Source organism: Salmo salar, chromosome 03 (genome assembly GCF_965601325.2).
Source record: "Salmo salar chromosome 03, fSalSal1, whole genome shotgun sequence".
NCBI lineage: Eukaryota > Metazoa > Chordata > Actinopteri > Salmoniformes > Salmonidae > Salmo > Salmo salar.
This window is the reverse complement of record NC_138293.1, coordinates 11,717,418-11,734,234: the sequence shown is the minus strand read 5'-3', so window position 1 is coordinate 11,734,234 and position 16,817 is coordinate 11,717,418. Positions and strand designations below refer to the sequence as shown.

At 42.4% G+C, this 16,817-nt stretch overlaps 1 protein-coding gene across 2 annotated transcripts; it reads right to left on the bottom strand.

Annotated features, from left to right (window-relative positions):
• Positions 1-4,820: 4,820 nt before the first annotated feature.
• On the bottom strand, positions 4,821-16,544 carry samd7 (sterile alpha motif domain containing 7). Of its 2 annotated transcripts, none has more exons than XM_014189402.3 (7): positions 16,238-16,544; positions 8,582-8,713; positions 7,819-8,143; positions 6,463-7,103; positions 6,195-6,316; positions 5,816-5,926; positions 4,821-5,636 (listed from the first exon to the last, which is right to left on the bottom strand). In XM_014189402.3, exons 2-7 carry the CDS (start codon positions 8,682-8,684, stop codon positions 5,388-5,390), a joined length of 1,551 nt encoding a protein of 516 aa, XP_014044877.1. In that variant the 5' UTR covers positions 8,685-8,713; positions 16,238-16,544; the 3' UTR covers positions 4,821-5,387. The 2 variants fall into 2 exon arrangements, with proteins under 2 accessions (XP_014044877.1, XP_014044874.1); XM_014189399.3 differs by lacking the exon at positions 16,238-16,544 and adding an exon at positions 11,248-12,826 and having other exon boundaries at positions 8,582-8,715.
• Positions 16,545-16,817: the final 273 nt, after the last annotated feature.

Genomic DNA, 16,817 nt, shown 5'->3' with positions numbered 1-16,817 from the left:
ACGTTCTACTCAATACACTCTTTAAACAAATTTCCTGTATCCCCTTCTCCCTGACCCAATAATGAATTGCCAGCTGCTGTCTCCTAATCTGCAATGGCATTTCCCCCATCTCCATCTGTAGTGCAAATCAAATCAAATCAAATGTATTTCTATAGCCCTTCTTACATCAGCTGATATCTCAAAGTGCTGTACAGAAACCCAGCCTAAAACCCCAAACAGCAAGCAATGCAGGTGTAGTGCAGCCACTGGGGACGTCCAAAACGCACCACTACATATTCTGAGTCCTTGTCCCTGTATGACATCTAGCCTTTCCAATGATGTCCGGTCTGCCGAACCATACACTATACTTCTATAGTCTATTACAGATTGGATCAATGCAACATACATGGTCCTGAATGAGGAACGCCCAGCCCCCCACTCCTTCCCCAACAGACAGCGCATCACATTTAGTACCTTCTTACTCTTTCCCACCACTCTCTCAATGTGTTCTGCCCAGGTCAGTCTAGTGTCAAAGTACGCCCCAAGAAACCCGAAGGCCCCCACCCTCTCCAAGTTTCTCCCATATAACCTCAAGCATACCTCATCTCCCACCTTCCTCCTGGTAAAGAACACTGTCTGAGTTCTCTCTACAGAGAACCTGAATCCCCACATTAATGCCCACTTCTCTATCTCATCAATTGCTTCCTGTACCTTCCTGACTCTATATGGCACATTTCTTCCACTTTTCCATAAATCCACATCATCTGCAAATAACGACCTCCCAATATCCGGCTGTACCTGAGAGTAAACAATCTTTGATCAGGATTGAGAACAACAGAGGACTAATCCACCTCCCCTATGGTGTACCTTTATCCACCATGTAGCTTCCAGAGAGACTTCCTGACCCTCACCTGGACAGACATTCCAAACAGGAAATCCTTTATCCAGTTGTACGTTCTTCCTCCTACCCCCATAATATCAAGCTTGATTAACAAGCTCCATTATCATACGCTCCATAGTCTTACATACATGTGATGTTAAAGGCTATTGACCGATAGCTTGTTGGCCTCGTTGGGTCCTTCCCTGGCTTCCGGATTGGTAACACTACTGCTTCCTTCCAGCTGCCTGGTAGTTTCCACTCCTCCCACACTCTGTTGTACAACACCAATACCTTATCCAGTGCCTCATTACTAAGATGGGCCAATATAATATAGCACACCTCATCTTTCTAAGGTGAAGTTAACCCAGCCTTACCTATTGACATTTTCACCTCTGCCATGGTAAATGGTGCATTCAACACATCCTTTACATCCTCCCTCCTATCCAGCACTCCAACATGCTCCTCTCTCGTTCTGTCTCTCCCTCTGCCCCTCTGATCAATTTGCAGAGCTATGCACTTGGACAAACGCTTTGACCATCATCTCTGCCTTCTCCTCATCTGTTACTGCCATATCCTTCCCACTCGTCAACACTGGATAATCCCACTCCCTTCTGACCCCACTCATCCTCTTAATCATCCCCCGCACTTCTCCCACTGGTGTCGCCCTTCCAATGGTGTCACAGAACCGACGCCAATATGACGTCTTTGCCTAACGAATAGTTCTCCTCACCAGAGCCTCAGCTTGCTTATACTGAATCAGATGTTGGAAGTTATGTGTCCTTTTCAGTACTCTAAATTCCCTGTTCCTACTCCTCACCATTGCCCCACACTCCTCCGTCCACCACGGGACTGCTTTCCTCCTCCTCCTCCTTCTCCCTGAACTTTTAAGTATCACCTCAGTAGCTGCCCCCACTAAAGCTATTCTCAGCCAGTTATTCATACTACCCACTTGCCCTCTCCTATCCACCCGAGACATCACCCGCTCACTTAACTCATGAAACTGATCCCACTTTGCCCTTTCAAACACCCACCTGCCTACTCCATCCACTGACACCTCCTCCTCCCTCTGGCTTACTGTCCATACTATGGGGTAATGATCACTCCCTACTGTCGACTCCTCCCATACCTCCAACTCACAGATTCCTGCCATCGCACTAGATACCAGAGTGAGGTCCAAGGCAGACTCTTTCCCTGTGTCTACATCAATCCTGGTCCCTCGGCCATCATTCAGGCACACCAGATCTTTAACTTCTATCAGATTTTCCATCACTTGGCCATTTCCATCCATCCGTCCCCGTCCCCCCAGAGCGTGTTGTGGGCATTAAAATCCCCACACCACATGACCTTACTTCTATCCTGGCCCTCCACTCTCTCCAACTCTTCTAGGTCCAATACTTGACACGGATTATAGTAGTTCACTACCACTATCATCCCTCCTCTCATCCACACTACCACCACAGATGCCTCACAAGTCCTTAACTGGCAGCTTCATTAAATAGTACTCGCAAAACACCAGTCTCAAGGTTAACAGTGAAGAGGTGACTCCAGGATGCTGGCCTTCTAGGTAGAGTTTCTCTGTCCAGTGTCTGTGTTCTTTTGCTCATCTTAATCTTTTCTTTTTATTAGTCAGTCTGAGATCTGTCTTTTTCTTTGCAACTCTGCCTAGAAGGCCAGCATCCCGGAGTCGCCTCTTCACTGTTGACGTTGAGACTGGTGTTTTGCGGGTACTATTTATTGAAGCTGCCAGTTGAGGACTTGTGAGGCGTCTGTTTCTCAAACTAGACACTCTAATGTACTTGTCCTCTTGCTCAGTTGCTCTTTCTATTCTGGTTAGAGACAGTTTGACCTGTTCTGTGAAGGGAGTAGTACACAGCGTTGTATGAGATCTTCAGTTTCTCGCATGGAATAGCTTTCATTTTTCAGAACAAGAATAGACTGACGAGTTTCAGAAGAAAATTCTTTGTTTCTGGCCATTTTGAGCCTATAATCGAACCCACAAATGCTGATGCTTCAGATACTCAACTAGTCTAAAGAAGGCCAGTTTTATTGCTTCATTAATCAGCACAACAGTTTTCAGCTGTGCTAACATAATTGCTAAAGGGTTTTCTAATGATCAATTAGCTTTTTAAAATGATAAACTTGGATTAGCTAACACAACGTGCCATTGGAACACAGGAGTGATGGTTGCTAATAATGGGCCTCTGTACGCCTATGTAGATATTTCATTAAAGATCTGCCGTTTCCAGCTACAATGGTCATTTACAACATTAACAATGTCTACACTGTATTTCTGATCAATTTGATGTTATTTTAAACGGACAAAAAATGTGCTTTTCTTTCAAAAACAGGGACATTTCTAAATGACCCCAACCTTTTGAACAGTAGTGTATATCACTTGTTGGTTTATTCCTCTGTACTGGTACAGATCTACTACTCACACCACTCCTCTCAGGATCCCTCCCCCTTGACTCATATTCCTCGACTTTCTTCACTGCTTCAGCATATGAGAACTTTTGCACTACTCTAACCCTGGAAACCTCAACCTGCCTCTCTCGCACCGGACATTTCTGATCCCCAGCCCCATGGCACCCTTACAATTACCATATACTATTACTTTCCCCAATGGTACACATTCCTTTGTCTCATTCCCTTCTGCACACTTCTCACACCTAGGAACCTCCCTCCTACACACTGTTGCCACATGCCCATAAGCTTCACCGCTGTAACAACGTCATGTATTCGGCACAAAAGCTTGTACAGGATAACTTATATATCCTAACATAAATTTGTCAGGCAAAAACTTAACATCAAAACTCAAAAGAACAGACAATGACTCTTCTGTTCCACCACTCATGCCGCCCTGTCTGCGTCGGACCAAACGACGAGCATCACAAACACCGGGAATCTTCCTTTTCAGTTGGTCAACTTTCACATTTACCGCTACCAAGTTAATCACTCCTTTCAATGGCACCCTTTTCTTGAGAGCAAAATCACATCTCGGTGCCCACATTCATTTAACACGGAGCACTTGCTCCTTCTGACCAGCAGAAACACAAACAATTATCACAAGACCACTTCTGGTTACCCTCAGTGATTCCACAGCACCCAACTCGGTTTTCACCCACACCTGAAACCAGAAATGGATCAGCCAAAAGGCAAGCGTCGTAACCTTAAATCCTACACTTAGCCTAACTTTAACTGTAAACCTTTTTAACCATTAACCATTTTAAATGTAAACTTCAATGGGGTATGGACGTCACTAGGATCCCGGGTAGCATGGACCATTCCAAATACCCCTTTTCTGTCCTGAAAGGTGAGTTTCTTCAACAAGAGACCCTTCTTCGAGAAATCATATCGAATTAACCACCTTGTAATAATAATGTTATCTTATGGTAATTACATTTGGCTACTGTTAGTATCAAAGCATGTGTTTTGAATTTGAAATAGCCTTACCACCACTGTATCTCAAACGACAGGGTCAAGGGTGTTCATTCTAATGTACACGGGTGGACTGGCCCTCTGGCATTTCGGGCAAATGCCAGATGGGCTGATAAAAAAAATGTGCCCAGTGGGTCTGTCTAACTTGATCATTATTTGGCTAATAATGGGGGCCTCAAGGAAAAAAATGGGCCGGTGTTTTAGAAATGCCAGGGCCGATTTCTGGTCCCAGTCCGCCCCTGAATGTAGCTAAACTGGATGAGTCCCAACTATACAATTTCAGATAAAGTGCAGCTATCTACATATAAATTATTTATATAGTGTTTATATGATTGATGTTCAGTGTCCATTGCTTCCTAAAAATAGTTTCCATACTGAACCAGAAAACATAGAAAACGTATAAAAAACTGTGATTTGATAGGCTACATTGTGACATTAAAATCAATCATTTATATTCATTAAAAGTGGTAATGTCACACATATTCATTGGAAAGCATTATGCTACAAAAACACAATTAATGCATTAACATTTACATAATACAGTTTATTTTCCCCCCAAACACAGAGGTCATGTGTATATTCAGTGTTCTTCCCATTCTTCATCAAGCCATCTATATTTCTAATGGCTTGGGGTTTATTGCCTCCATCTTGAATCTGAAACATGGTGGAAAAAAAGTACCAAACATTTCAACTGTAACTAAATACATAGAAAAAATGCCATCATATACCTAGCAGTTTAAACACTGCAGGACACACACTAGAAAACTGAACACCATTGCCTGATGGAAATGGTTAGCAGCTCAAAAGCAGCTCTTTGGGCTGAAACACTTCCTGAATTCCTAATCGAACCCTACTTCCTACTCCCTGTGCACTTCTGAAGGTTGGACAGGTGTATCCAACACAGCAACAATTCCATCTAGCCAATCAGAGGGCAAGATGCAGCTATTACTATATCACTTATACCCATCCAATGCTTAAAAATCTACATGAAGTCCTTTGAGGGTATGTGTCTATGTGTATGTGGTAGAGGCTAGTGGTCGACTTGGATCTGAGCCACTGGCTGACGACTCTTCTCCCACGCACTGATGCCTCAGGCAGTTCCACTGCTGGCCGAAGGGGGAGAGGGGTTGTCAGTCTCTGGGAGGGAGTCAGTTGGTTTCAGGCCCTCTGGGTCTCTGGTGCACGGGCTGCCCATCATCTCCACACTGTTACAGTTAACAGGGGAGCTGATCTCTGACGATCGGCCTCCTCCTGCCTTGTCAGGGGCGGCCTGCAGAGCGGCTGCGGCGGCGAGCGGGAGGTTCATCATATAAAACATGCTGCCTAGCCGTCGAGACACCTGGGTGGGACAGAGATAGAGATGCCATAAGGTATTATAATAAACAATGTGCTGAAAAAATGTGCATCAATACTTTTTTCCCGAAAAGGGTTGCAAATATTTAATCCATTGAAAATTAAATAGACAGCACTTGAAAATCTTTTGGTCTGCTGTCCAAATTTGTTTGATGGTTTGTCTACCTGTGATCGTATCTTGAGTGCAGGGCCCAGCTTCAGTCCCATGGTGTCCAGTAGATGGTCTTCTGTCAGGAGCGGCAACGTTTCCCCATCTATCATGTGGTCCTTGAACGTCTGCAGGGAATAATCAGGTAATATGAGGAGGAGGAATACAGGAACGTTTAACCAGTTAGAAAAACATCCTTTAAAAGGTAGATGCAGCAGTATGACACTATATACAGCGAGGCAACTTTCTGTTTACAAAAATCACCAACAACAGAATTCAAACCTGCAAAGTGGGACTGCCTCGAGGGAGGGTGCAAATTGTTAAGAGACAACAATGATGTTGTTGTTGACTTTTGTAAGCAGGAAGTCACTCTACTGTTTTGATGATGACACCAACCTGAGCATATTCAGAGCAGCTGGGTATGTTGTTGATGAAGTTGTACACGTCGTCCACTGTCCACTTCCTAAGGTCCTGGATAGAGGACATATCTTCTCCGTTGAGAAAGAGATTGGGGTGCCCTGATCAAAACAAAAAACAAAGTGTGTTAGCACACATACGGCTCACATCAATCCTTGGTCAAATAAATGATACAAATCAAATCAAAGACAGCAGCACAAGCCCCTGAGTGTTTTGATCAAAATAAGACTGTAGAAAGTAGACCCACCATGAGGGAACATGTAAGGCATGCCTGGGATAGGTCCACTGGCGGAGGGATACTGGAACGCAGAGCATTGGCCAGGCATGTCTTTGTCGCTGGCGCTACTGTTACAGTTGGTAACGTCAGGGCAGCCATCTTGACTGTTTATGCAGGCCTTGCGCAGGCCCTGCTCCTCCTCCTTGTAGCTCTTCCTGGTGCCCGTCGAGAGCTGTGCGTCCATTTTGGTTTGATGTTGTTTGCTGGCCGCCTCCCCTCCCATGTCCATTTTCCCCTCCGCCTCTTTCTCCTCTCCCGAGGCACCGCCAGGACTCTGCTCCACGCTCTTGTCTTCCGATTGGCCCTTTGGGCCCGACGCATGGCTCTCTGCGCTCTTGTGATTAGTTGCCCTGCGACCGGCCCTGCGGCTCCTCTCCCTCTGCAGCGTGCTGATTGGTGGATAGGGGCTGGAGGACATCATGAGGCTGTTGGCCTGCATTTCCTCCAGGGTGGTGCGGTGGACGAAGACATCATGGCCGTCTGGGAGGCGTTGGCGCCCTCGGAACGCCATGGCATTGGACTGGTACATCATGGGCGCCTCCATACCCATCAGACCCTTCTGATGGGCGTTCTCCATCTCCTTCTGGTGGAGGATGGCATTCATCTCCATCCTGAAAAACAACCAATACAAACCAGTTAGACGTAACAACACACCAATCAGACGTAACAATACACCAATCAGACGTGACAATACACCAATCAGACGTGACAACACACCAATCAGACGTAACAACACACCAATCAGACGTAACAATACACCAATCAGACGTAACAACACACCAATCAGACGTAACAACACACCAATCAGACGTAACAATACACCAATCAGACGTGACAATACACCAATCAGACGTGACAACACACCAATCAGACGTGACAACACACCAATCAGACGTAACAACACACCAATCAGACGTAACAACACACCAATCAGACGTAACAACACACCAATCAGACGTAACAACACACCAATCAGACGTAACAACACACCAATCAGACGTAACAACACACCAATCAGACATAACCAAACACTATATATATATATATATATATATATATATATATATATATATATATATATATATATATATATATATATATATATATATATATATAACAATACACATTTGTAGGTCACATGGGCTCTGTATTTAATCAAATCATATATGTCAACTGTTCTGTAATGTAGTGCATAAAACAGACCCTTGGTACTAAGTTGAAGGGGGCCATAAAAGGGAGGGCTAGGATTTCCAAAGCCCTATAGTCCATGACGTGTACTTTGACATGCCCTGTAACATGCAGCTGCAGGTCAATGTCAGACCGTACCTGGCGATGTTCTGCTTGTGGATGAGCTCCTGTCGCCGGGCAACTGTCTCCATGGGCTCTGAGGGCATGAAGCTATAGCTAGCTCCAGGGAAGCCCCTGCCAGGTATACCAGGGTGTGGGGGCATGGGCGGACCGAGGTGACCCCCCATGTGCATCTGCCTGACCTCAGAAGATACCATCTCAGAGGGAGGAGCTAGCTCTCTTTCCATGAAGCGGGGCTCAAACTGGGTGGGCACCCCCTGTAGCCTCTGCTGTCCCTGGGCCAGGATCTGAGGAGTCATGGTCATCTGGTTCCTCATCATCATCTCCTGCCGCTGACGTAGCTCTGCGACGCAACACAGCGCAACACGATTCAGATTCAGAGTGTTTAATAGTCACATGTACAGGGTTGCAGGTGTGATTGCAGGGTACAGTGAAAATCTTAGGCTTCGAGCTCCAACATGCAGGACAAGTGAAATACCTAACCTTCTGAAATACCTAGCCTTCGATGGTGGATGTGTCACGCCATTTAGAAGTCGATACAGAACTAGGGCCCAAAGTTTCTACTGACTATGTGACCAGATCAGGTAAAGTTCTGGGCCCCAGCAATTACCTAGGTCAGTGAAAAGCTCCTGGCTCTAAGGTATGGAAGAATATGAATGCTCTTGGTTAGGTTGAGTGAATTTTCTAGGCAAGGATGAACGAGCTAATACCTAGGACTTTAACTCAACAGGCTAACATAGCCTTGAGACATGCAGATTCAAGCCAGGTGGATCAGCCTTACCTCCAGCAGACATGCCGTTGACCAGGCGGTACCAGTGTTTCTCATCCAGAGCCCCCTGCTCCCCCATCGCTGACATCTTTCTCAGCTGCTCCCTTGGGGTCATGGCCTGACCTCTGACCTCTAGGAAACTGCCTCTTTGTGGAACCGAGATCAGGAGATTAGTATTTAAGACCAGTGTTTGTCAACCTGTGGCCCGTGGACCAGCATTGGTCCCTGGGATATTGCTGACTGGTCCCTCAGATGGTTAGCTAACAGTGATTTAGTCTGTTTTCAAGTACTTGTTTTAATCTAATTGGTCCTTTAAGAAGGAAGGAACCTTGCTTACATATACCAGGTACAGGAAAGACCGCACTTGCCCAGTACAAAAAAAGTAAAGTGGTGTTGAGCAGATTAGTGTTAATTAGTCTAAGTTAAGTCCCCGTTTAGCAACCTTCTTTAAATTGCTTGTCATTTTCATATTTCACCACTAGGAGGCAACCATGACCTATACATTGAAAGGTCTTCTATGATAAAAAATTATGGCGTACAGTTACTGTGTGCTGATGTAACTGAACAGATAGATATCAAACATGGGTGGTTGGTGTTACTCAAGACCGTGTTAGCCCAATTAACTAAGTTATAGCCCAAGAGGGATGCAACATAAGTCCGCAGGTCTCAGAAAAGATTAGGCTACTACTCGTCAGTGATCACGTGTGTACTGTCGATTAACAAACCCTGCCGTTACAATACTACCATAACTAGTACACTTAATAGGCATGTGAGGATTGCTAATCATTGCTAAGCATGTTTTCATCAATGGTCTTTAAGGGAGAGAGAGAGACTGATGACATTGAGATATAAAAAAAAGAAACTGTTGTCAAAGGTGACAATGAAGTTTTGTTGGAGCAACCAAAGCTATATCGAGGATTGAGGAATACTGTCTAGACTCTAGATTCACCTCAGAGCAGAAGGAACATTGGAACATTTTCTGCCTCCATATAACTCTTTCTCTCTGCTACAACAACAATCCTTTTAATTAGCACAATTTTAGACACACACACACACACACACACACACACACACACACACACACACACACACACACACACACACACACACACACACACACACACACACACACACACACACACACACACACACACACACGTGTATATCATTGCAGCTTGTCATTACACCCGATTGACTTAGACACCTCTGATTAGCATCTAATGAATAAATATTACACTGAACAGACAGCGCTTTAATCCAGGACCAGTATGGGCTGTAGATTTATATCCATAGGGAAATGGACTCCAATTTTTTAACACATACTACAGGAAAATATTATGTCAGAGGTGTCTCTAAAATAACTGTGGTCATGGCATTACTGAAATTACTGGGTATCTCTCCTTTATGGTGTGTGTGTGTGTGTGTGTGTGTGTGTGTGTGTGTGTGTGTGTGTGTGTGTGTGTGTGTGTGTGTGTGTGTGTGGGGGGGGGGGGGGGCTAGATACACCTATGGGGTAACCTACGACAACACACCCCTGTCAAAATACACTTGGCTAAATATCCCCCCCATAAGATCCAGCCTATCCCTAACCGTTAGCAGCCCTTAGCCCCAGTCAGTCGTGTACCGTTTTACCCCACAGTCCCCTAAAGTTCCCTCACAGACCCATCTAATCTGGGCTCCAGTAATCCTCCTGTTAGTCCCATCTAGTCTGCCAGGACCCGAGAACATCTGCTGACCCGTGTGTCTTCCAACCTGGCCCTCCCTCCCCCACTATCCGATTAGCTAAATCCTGACTATACAGCACTTTAAAGGGATGTGTTGGAGGTAATCCGGGCGTTTAGGAGTTTTACCTCAGCAAACCTTGCCTGTAAGCACACCAGACAATACACCTTCAGTGATAAGCCTATTAGCCTCCATCAGCCCCTTGAGATGTCCTGAAAACACCTTGGGGGATAAATCTGGTGGAGGGAAATTGGTTTATGGGGAAATATGTGGCGCCACACGCAAGCATGGCCACCCTGGTCCCTGCCACCAATGTCACTCTCCACACAACCTTTTATCTTTCATCTATTAAACTCAGCAAATATACACAGGGAAGGATAGAGGTAAGAGAGAACATTTAAAAAGATGACATACACCATAGTGAATTAATACAATGACGGTTCAAGGTTTATCTGTCCTCCTCAGGTAGCCTGACTGTAAATTTACATAAGTGTTTTTTTTTGGGGGGGGGGGGGGGGGGGATCTGTGTATTTTGTGTAATAAGAGTTTGCGTGTTAAATGTCTCCATAATGTGAGTGTAAGAAAAATCTATTGCGTCATAGTGTCATTTTGCCTGTGTGAATGTTAGTATAAATTAAATCCCATTTTATTTGTCACATGAGCCGAATACAACAGGTGTGTTTCACCTTACTGTGAAATGCTTACATACAAGCCCTTAACCCAACAATGCATTTTTAAGAAAATAGAGTTAAGAAAATATTTACTAAATAAACTAAAGTTTAAAAAAAAGTAACAATAAAATAACAATAACGAGGCTATATACAGGGGTACCGGTACCAAGTCAATGTGCGGGGGTACAGGTTAGTCGAGGTAATTTGTACATGTAGGTAGCGGTAAAGTGAGTATATCTATGAGTATAAGTATGTCTATGCGTGTATAAATGAATGAAAACTCACCCGGTTAGTGACCAAACCAACGCTACGAAACAACAAACAGACCACTGTACATTCAAGCCTATCCCTACTATTATCACTGAACTACCAGTCAGAAGAGGGGATACTAATCTTTGAGGTATAGCGCTCAGCTGGAAAAACAGCTTGTACTCAGTAATTAATCTTATACAGGAAGAGTAGGGCTTGTATGAACTTGAACCAAGAAGAGTCCGAGGAAAGCCAGAGAGGCCTGGCCCCTATTGCAGCACACACTAGGACTTGCCATACAGCAGAGCAACTACTGTACAATTCAGTAAAATGCCTGTTGCAATCTGGTCCAAGTTATCAGTCAACCTACCAGGGTATTTACAAACAGAACTGGAACTAAATCCTCCATGTGTATTGATCACATCTTTACTAATGTTACAGAAATCTGCTCTAGAGCTGTATCCACACCCATCAGATGTAGAGATCATAATAGCCTTAACTAGAAAAAACAATGCTCCAAAGACTGGACCCGAAAATTGTGTTTAAAGGATTATACAAGAGGTTTTACAATGATTCCTATGTTAAAGACGTGAAAAAAAATTGTTGGTCAAACAACAAATTCTGAGCCTTCATATTCATGCATAATGGACCAAATAATGAAGGACAAGCACTGTCGTTTTGAGTTCTACAAAGTGGGTGTGGAAGAGGTGAAACAATTGTTGTTATCTATAAATAAGGACAAACCACCTGGTAGCAACAACCTGGATGGTACATTGCTGAGGTTGATAGCAGAATACAATTTAAGCCTGGAAGACGATGTGTGCCCTCAGAAGTGGAGGGGGGCAAAGGTCATTCCGCTACCCAAGAATAGCAGAGCACCCTTTAATGGTTCAAACAGCTGACCAATCAGCCTGTTACAAGTGTTTAGGGTGTCTCTGCCACCCCAGGTAACTCAAGCTAGCGATAAAACCAGTTTAAAAAAGCAGATAAAAGAACAACTTACTGCACAAAGTGGACTGTGAAGAGACACAGCCATTTTATATATCTTGTTTTGTAATTGCACTGTACTATGTATTAGACCTAGATATTGTGTGTGTATGTACTGATATGTAACATTTTGAAATTATGCATTTCAGTGCTTGACTAATAATGTTCCGTACTATGTATTAAGTCATGTTTCATGTGGACCCTAGGAAGAGTAGCTGATGCTTTTGCAGCGGCTAATGGGGATCCTAATACATACCAATACCAATACAAATACAAATGGCTCAGTTTGTTAGAGCTTGGTGGCGGCAGAGACACCAGTGTTGTGGGTTTGATTCCAGCATGGGCCACATAGTGAGTATATGTGTCATTATGTTGAGGGTGCTGTAAGTCGCTTTGTATGAAACTGTCTGTTAAATGAGCGTATCATTCGATTCAGAAATATTTATTTGTCATATTTTCGATGGGTTGAATAGACCCTTCTCCACACAATGTACAGTGAATAAATGGTAACACTTTACTTGACACCCAGTGTCAAAACACGTTAGGACACGGTCATAACCGTGTCATAATATGTCATAACAGCTGACTTAACGTGTCATAACCTGTCATAATATGGTCATAACACTGTCATGACCCATGTATTTACACCTGTTGTGACATATATTGCGCTATTTTATGGCTGGTTATGACACCTAAACAAGAGTGTCAAAACCCATATTTTTCTAAATAGTTTTTTCCCTGCCTAGAAGTTTCCTTTCATTTGAAAGTTTGTTTCATAAATCCTTTGTTGTTGCAATTAATCATATTTTAAATAACTTGTAGAAAATACACCTTATGACATTGGCATGAAGCATTATTACCATCCTGTGTCACTTTACTTGGACTAAGAAAATACACTTTATGACCATCCTAATCATATAAGCCACATAGGCCTATCAAGTACAGGCCCTTATAAGAATTAGTTTTTAACAGACTTGCCTAGTTAAATAATGCAGATCATCTGCGTTTTAAAAACAACATCAGTCATGAGTCAAAAAGAGGGTGTCTTGTCCTGCTCCTGAAATCTGCTCCTGCATTCATCCCAGTCATCAGCAACAGAGCACTGCGCTGGATGTATGTCTGATATCAATGTGTGTGCAATTAGTACAATGATAATTTAATATGGGTTGTTTCTCCCAAAAAAATGATATAACATAGCCTACATGTCAACAGTATGTTTATGGTGTAATGGAATGTTTTGCCTTGTGTGGTAGGTTTTGTGGGGTTTTGACAGTCTTATGTAGGTGTCATAACCAGCCATAAAATAACACAATATATGTCACAACAGGTGTAAATATATGGGTCATAACATGTTATGACGCTGGGTGTCAAGTAAAGTGTTACCGAATATATTAAAAGTCGGTCAAATGACCACAATGCGTATTTTGAAGGGATAGTTAACTCAAATATCAAACTATATTACTATATCGTCACCTCCAAAATGTAATAGATGACCTTTAGATGACCTTTATATGGAGTCCTAAACATTAGACTAATGACACTCAGTTAATCAATCCTCACTAACTGACTAACTAACTAAGCTCCTACTGTAGCTGATTCTATGGTACAGTTGAAATCAAGCCACCAAAGTAATGCCATTCATTTGGATAAACATGTACATTTTTTAAAAACCTTAAAATCTTGAGGTTTTCGAACAGTGAGATTTAGGAGTTTCCCCCATTTGATCTGACATGTTTGCACACAGCAAGTGGAGTTTTGGCCTGCATGTGACAAGTGGAAGCCTGTATCTAAGACTAGAGCTCCGGGTGCCTGGATTTGCGGCTGCCCGGGCTAATCTCATTACAAGAATGAATTAAAGGAAAATTGCTGACGACTTACATGAAGCCTTGCATTTGGGGAGGTCATATCAGACAAGACAGAAGCATCGTCTGGAACGTTATAATCCCCTTAAGTGACAAACAAATGCCAGACATACTTTTGCTGAGACCATCAACACGTTGTTAGCATGTTTGAATGAACCCGAGATGTAGATATCGATGAGGTTGATATTTTAATTACATTTTGATTTAATTAGATGAGCACGTGAGTCAGGCCAGGTTTGAGAGGCAAAGTTAAAAAAAAATAAAAAAAAATGTTTAACTGTCCGTGCTACCTACAACTGCATAGTTTACAGCATCATTACCTAAATATTTTACATAAATACAATAAAATAACTCAACAGACAAAAAGTTAAAGGGATAGTTCAACTACAGTATTTTACATATTTTTATATTTATTTCCTTACCGTGAGACTATAGACAGGGTTGAGGAGTAAAGAATTACATTTTATCTGATGACAAAAAAAACGTAACTAATCAGTTACGCTACAAACCAAAATATTGTAATCAGATTACAAATACTTTTGAAAAAACGAATTGATTACTTCTCTGATTACTTTTAAATTCGGAAAGGAAAAATATACATTATGACAGCTTTCCATTTCCTCAATGACATTCAGCATTGAAAAAAGACGCAAGTTTAAGTTTGTTCCTCCTAATCGAGTCTGACCACAATGATGACACACCAAATGCGTTTGATCGATCCTTTTTGTCTTGTTCTAACGAGGAAAGTAATCCAAAAACTAAATGAAAGTAAAAAGATTAGGTTGCTGAGTTTGGGTAATCCAAAAGTTATATTACTGATTCTAATTTTAGACAGGTAACTGTAACGGATTACATTTAGAAAGTAACTTACCCAACCCTGGTGCTGGACTAGGATCAGTTTAGCCTTTAACATCATAATGAATAAGATGATATGAGAAACTTACCCAACCCTGGTGCTGAACTAGGATCAGTTTAGCATTTAAAATCATAATGAATAAGATGATATGAGAAACCTACCCAACCCTGGTGCTGAACTAGGATCAGTTTAGCCTTTAACATCATAATGAATAAGATGAGAAACTTACCCAACCCCTATCTATAGACAAGGAGTGACTGCAATCCATACTTTTTTTTTTGGGGGGGGGAGTTATCCACAGTTAGACTAAACATAGTCAACAAATGCTAAAATTAGCTTCTTCTTTTTTTACCCCGAATTTGAATAAATCACTGAACTATCCCCTTAAGGAACAACTTTTGTGAATACAAATTGATTGATTGCAACTACTGTAAAATGCATTTCACAGTGTGTATTTGTTGAATACATACAATTTAAAATATATAGAGTCTACGTAGACTCTTCAACCTTCTTCTCCCTATTCCTCTCTCTCTCTCTCTCTCTCTCTCTCTCTCTGTTACTCTTCAACCTTCTTCTCCCTATTCCACTCTCTCATTCATTCTTCATTCTGTGTGTTTCAAAAGCTGAACACTAAAATAAGATTTTATTAAATTGAATAATGCAAAGAGCACAGATCTGTAATTTTTTTTTAAAAATACAGTAAAACTCCTTAGAATTTCCAGAAGCTTAATTGAAAAAAGTTATTCGACGATTTCCGTTTAGTAAACTTCACAATTTATGTGAAGCACATGATGGAAATGTGAGTTGCAGTATTTGGAACATATGTTGGATAATGTGATTTCCCATCTAATTTAAATATTATGGTTATTTTGCTCACGCCCATTGGTTCATCCACACTGAACAAATAATAATAATAATATATATATATATATATATATATATATATATATATATATGCAATTTACGTGCATATCGAATAACCTTTTTAAATTAACCTTCTGCAAATTCTAAGGAGTTTTACTGTATTTTTTTTTTACATCTGTGCTCTGTGCTTTTTAGATCTGTGCTCTTTGCATTATTCAATTTAATAAAATCTTATTTCAGTGTTCAGCTTTTGAAACACACAGAATGAAGAATGAATGAGAGAGAGGAATAGGGAGAAGAAGGTTGAAGAGTAACAGAGAGAGAGAGAGAGAGAGAGAGAGGAATAGGGAGAAGAAGGTTGAAGAGTAACAGAGGGAGAGAGTGGAATAGGGAGAAGAAGGTTGAAGAGTAACAGAGAGAGAGAGAGAGAGGACAGAGGGAAGTTCATTTGACTCACCTTCAAGTTCCTGCCAATGAGAACAGCTTGTGACTGGCTTGTCCCAACAGAGTAGACAGAACGAGAAGTTAAACGGAATAAAAAACCTTAAAGCTACGCTGTATCTTCAGGTCAGGAGTTCACAAAATATGATGCTGATGGATTCCTCAGGGCCTTGGTATAGCAGCCTAGCTTGACACCTCTGATAAGTGGTGACCAGCCAATCAGCCACACCCCTGTCCTGTGTCAGCAGCTAACGGCTAACTAACGGCCTTAACCCAAAAAAAACTTAAAATATCGCTTTGGCTCAACTCTATTAGCCTGGCTTTATCTCCCGAGTTAAGCACCCCCCCCCCCCCTATTTCCTGACATTGGGGTGATCTCCTCATCCAACTACGCACCGGCCGGACCAGGCGCTTCACAGTAATTACTCCCAGGAGAGTCCTGTATTAAGCGTTGGGAGGCTAAACCTCTTTCAACATTTACCTCACTAAGCCCTTGTTAGCACTTTAGGCCGCGGTTAAGACACCTAAATGCCTTAGCTTCCTTTTTCCGATGGCAGAAAAAGGGGTGGCCTTATAAGTAACCACTACCACTCGGT

What these genes read in the sequence shown, in the direction of transcription:
- samd7 (XM_014189402.3), bottom strand. Translation starts at nt 8,684, where the DNA reads ATGACCCCAAGGGAGCAGCTGAGAAAGATGTCAGCGATGGGGGAGCAG. An exon ending in CAACGGCATGTCTGCTGGAG is followed by an intron (nt 8,144 to 8,581) that starts GTAAGGCTGATC and finishes GTTGCGTCGCAG; the next exon opens with AGCTACGTCAGCGGCAGGAG. An exon ending in GCTGCTCTGAATATGCTCAG is followed by an intron (nt 5,927 to 6,194) that starts GTTGGTGTCATC and finishes TATTCCCTGCAG; the next exon opens with ACGTTCAAGGACCACATGAT.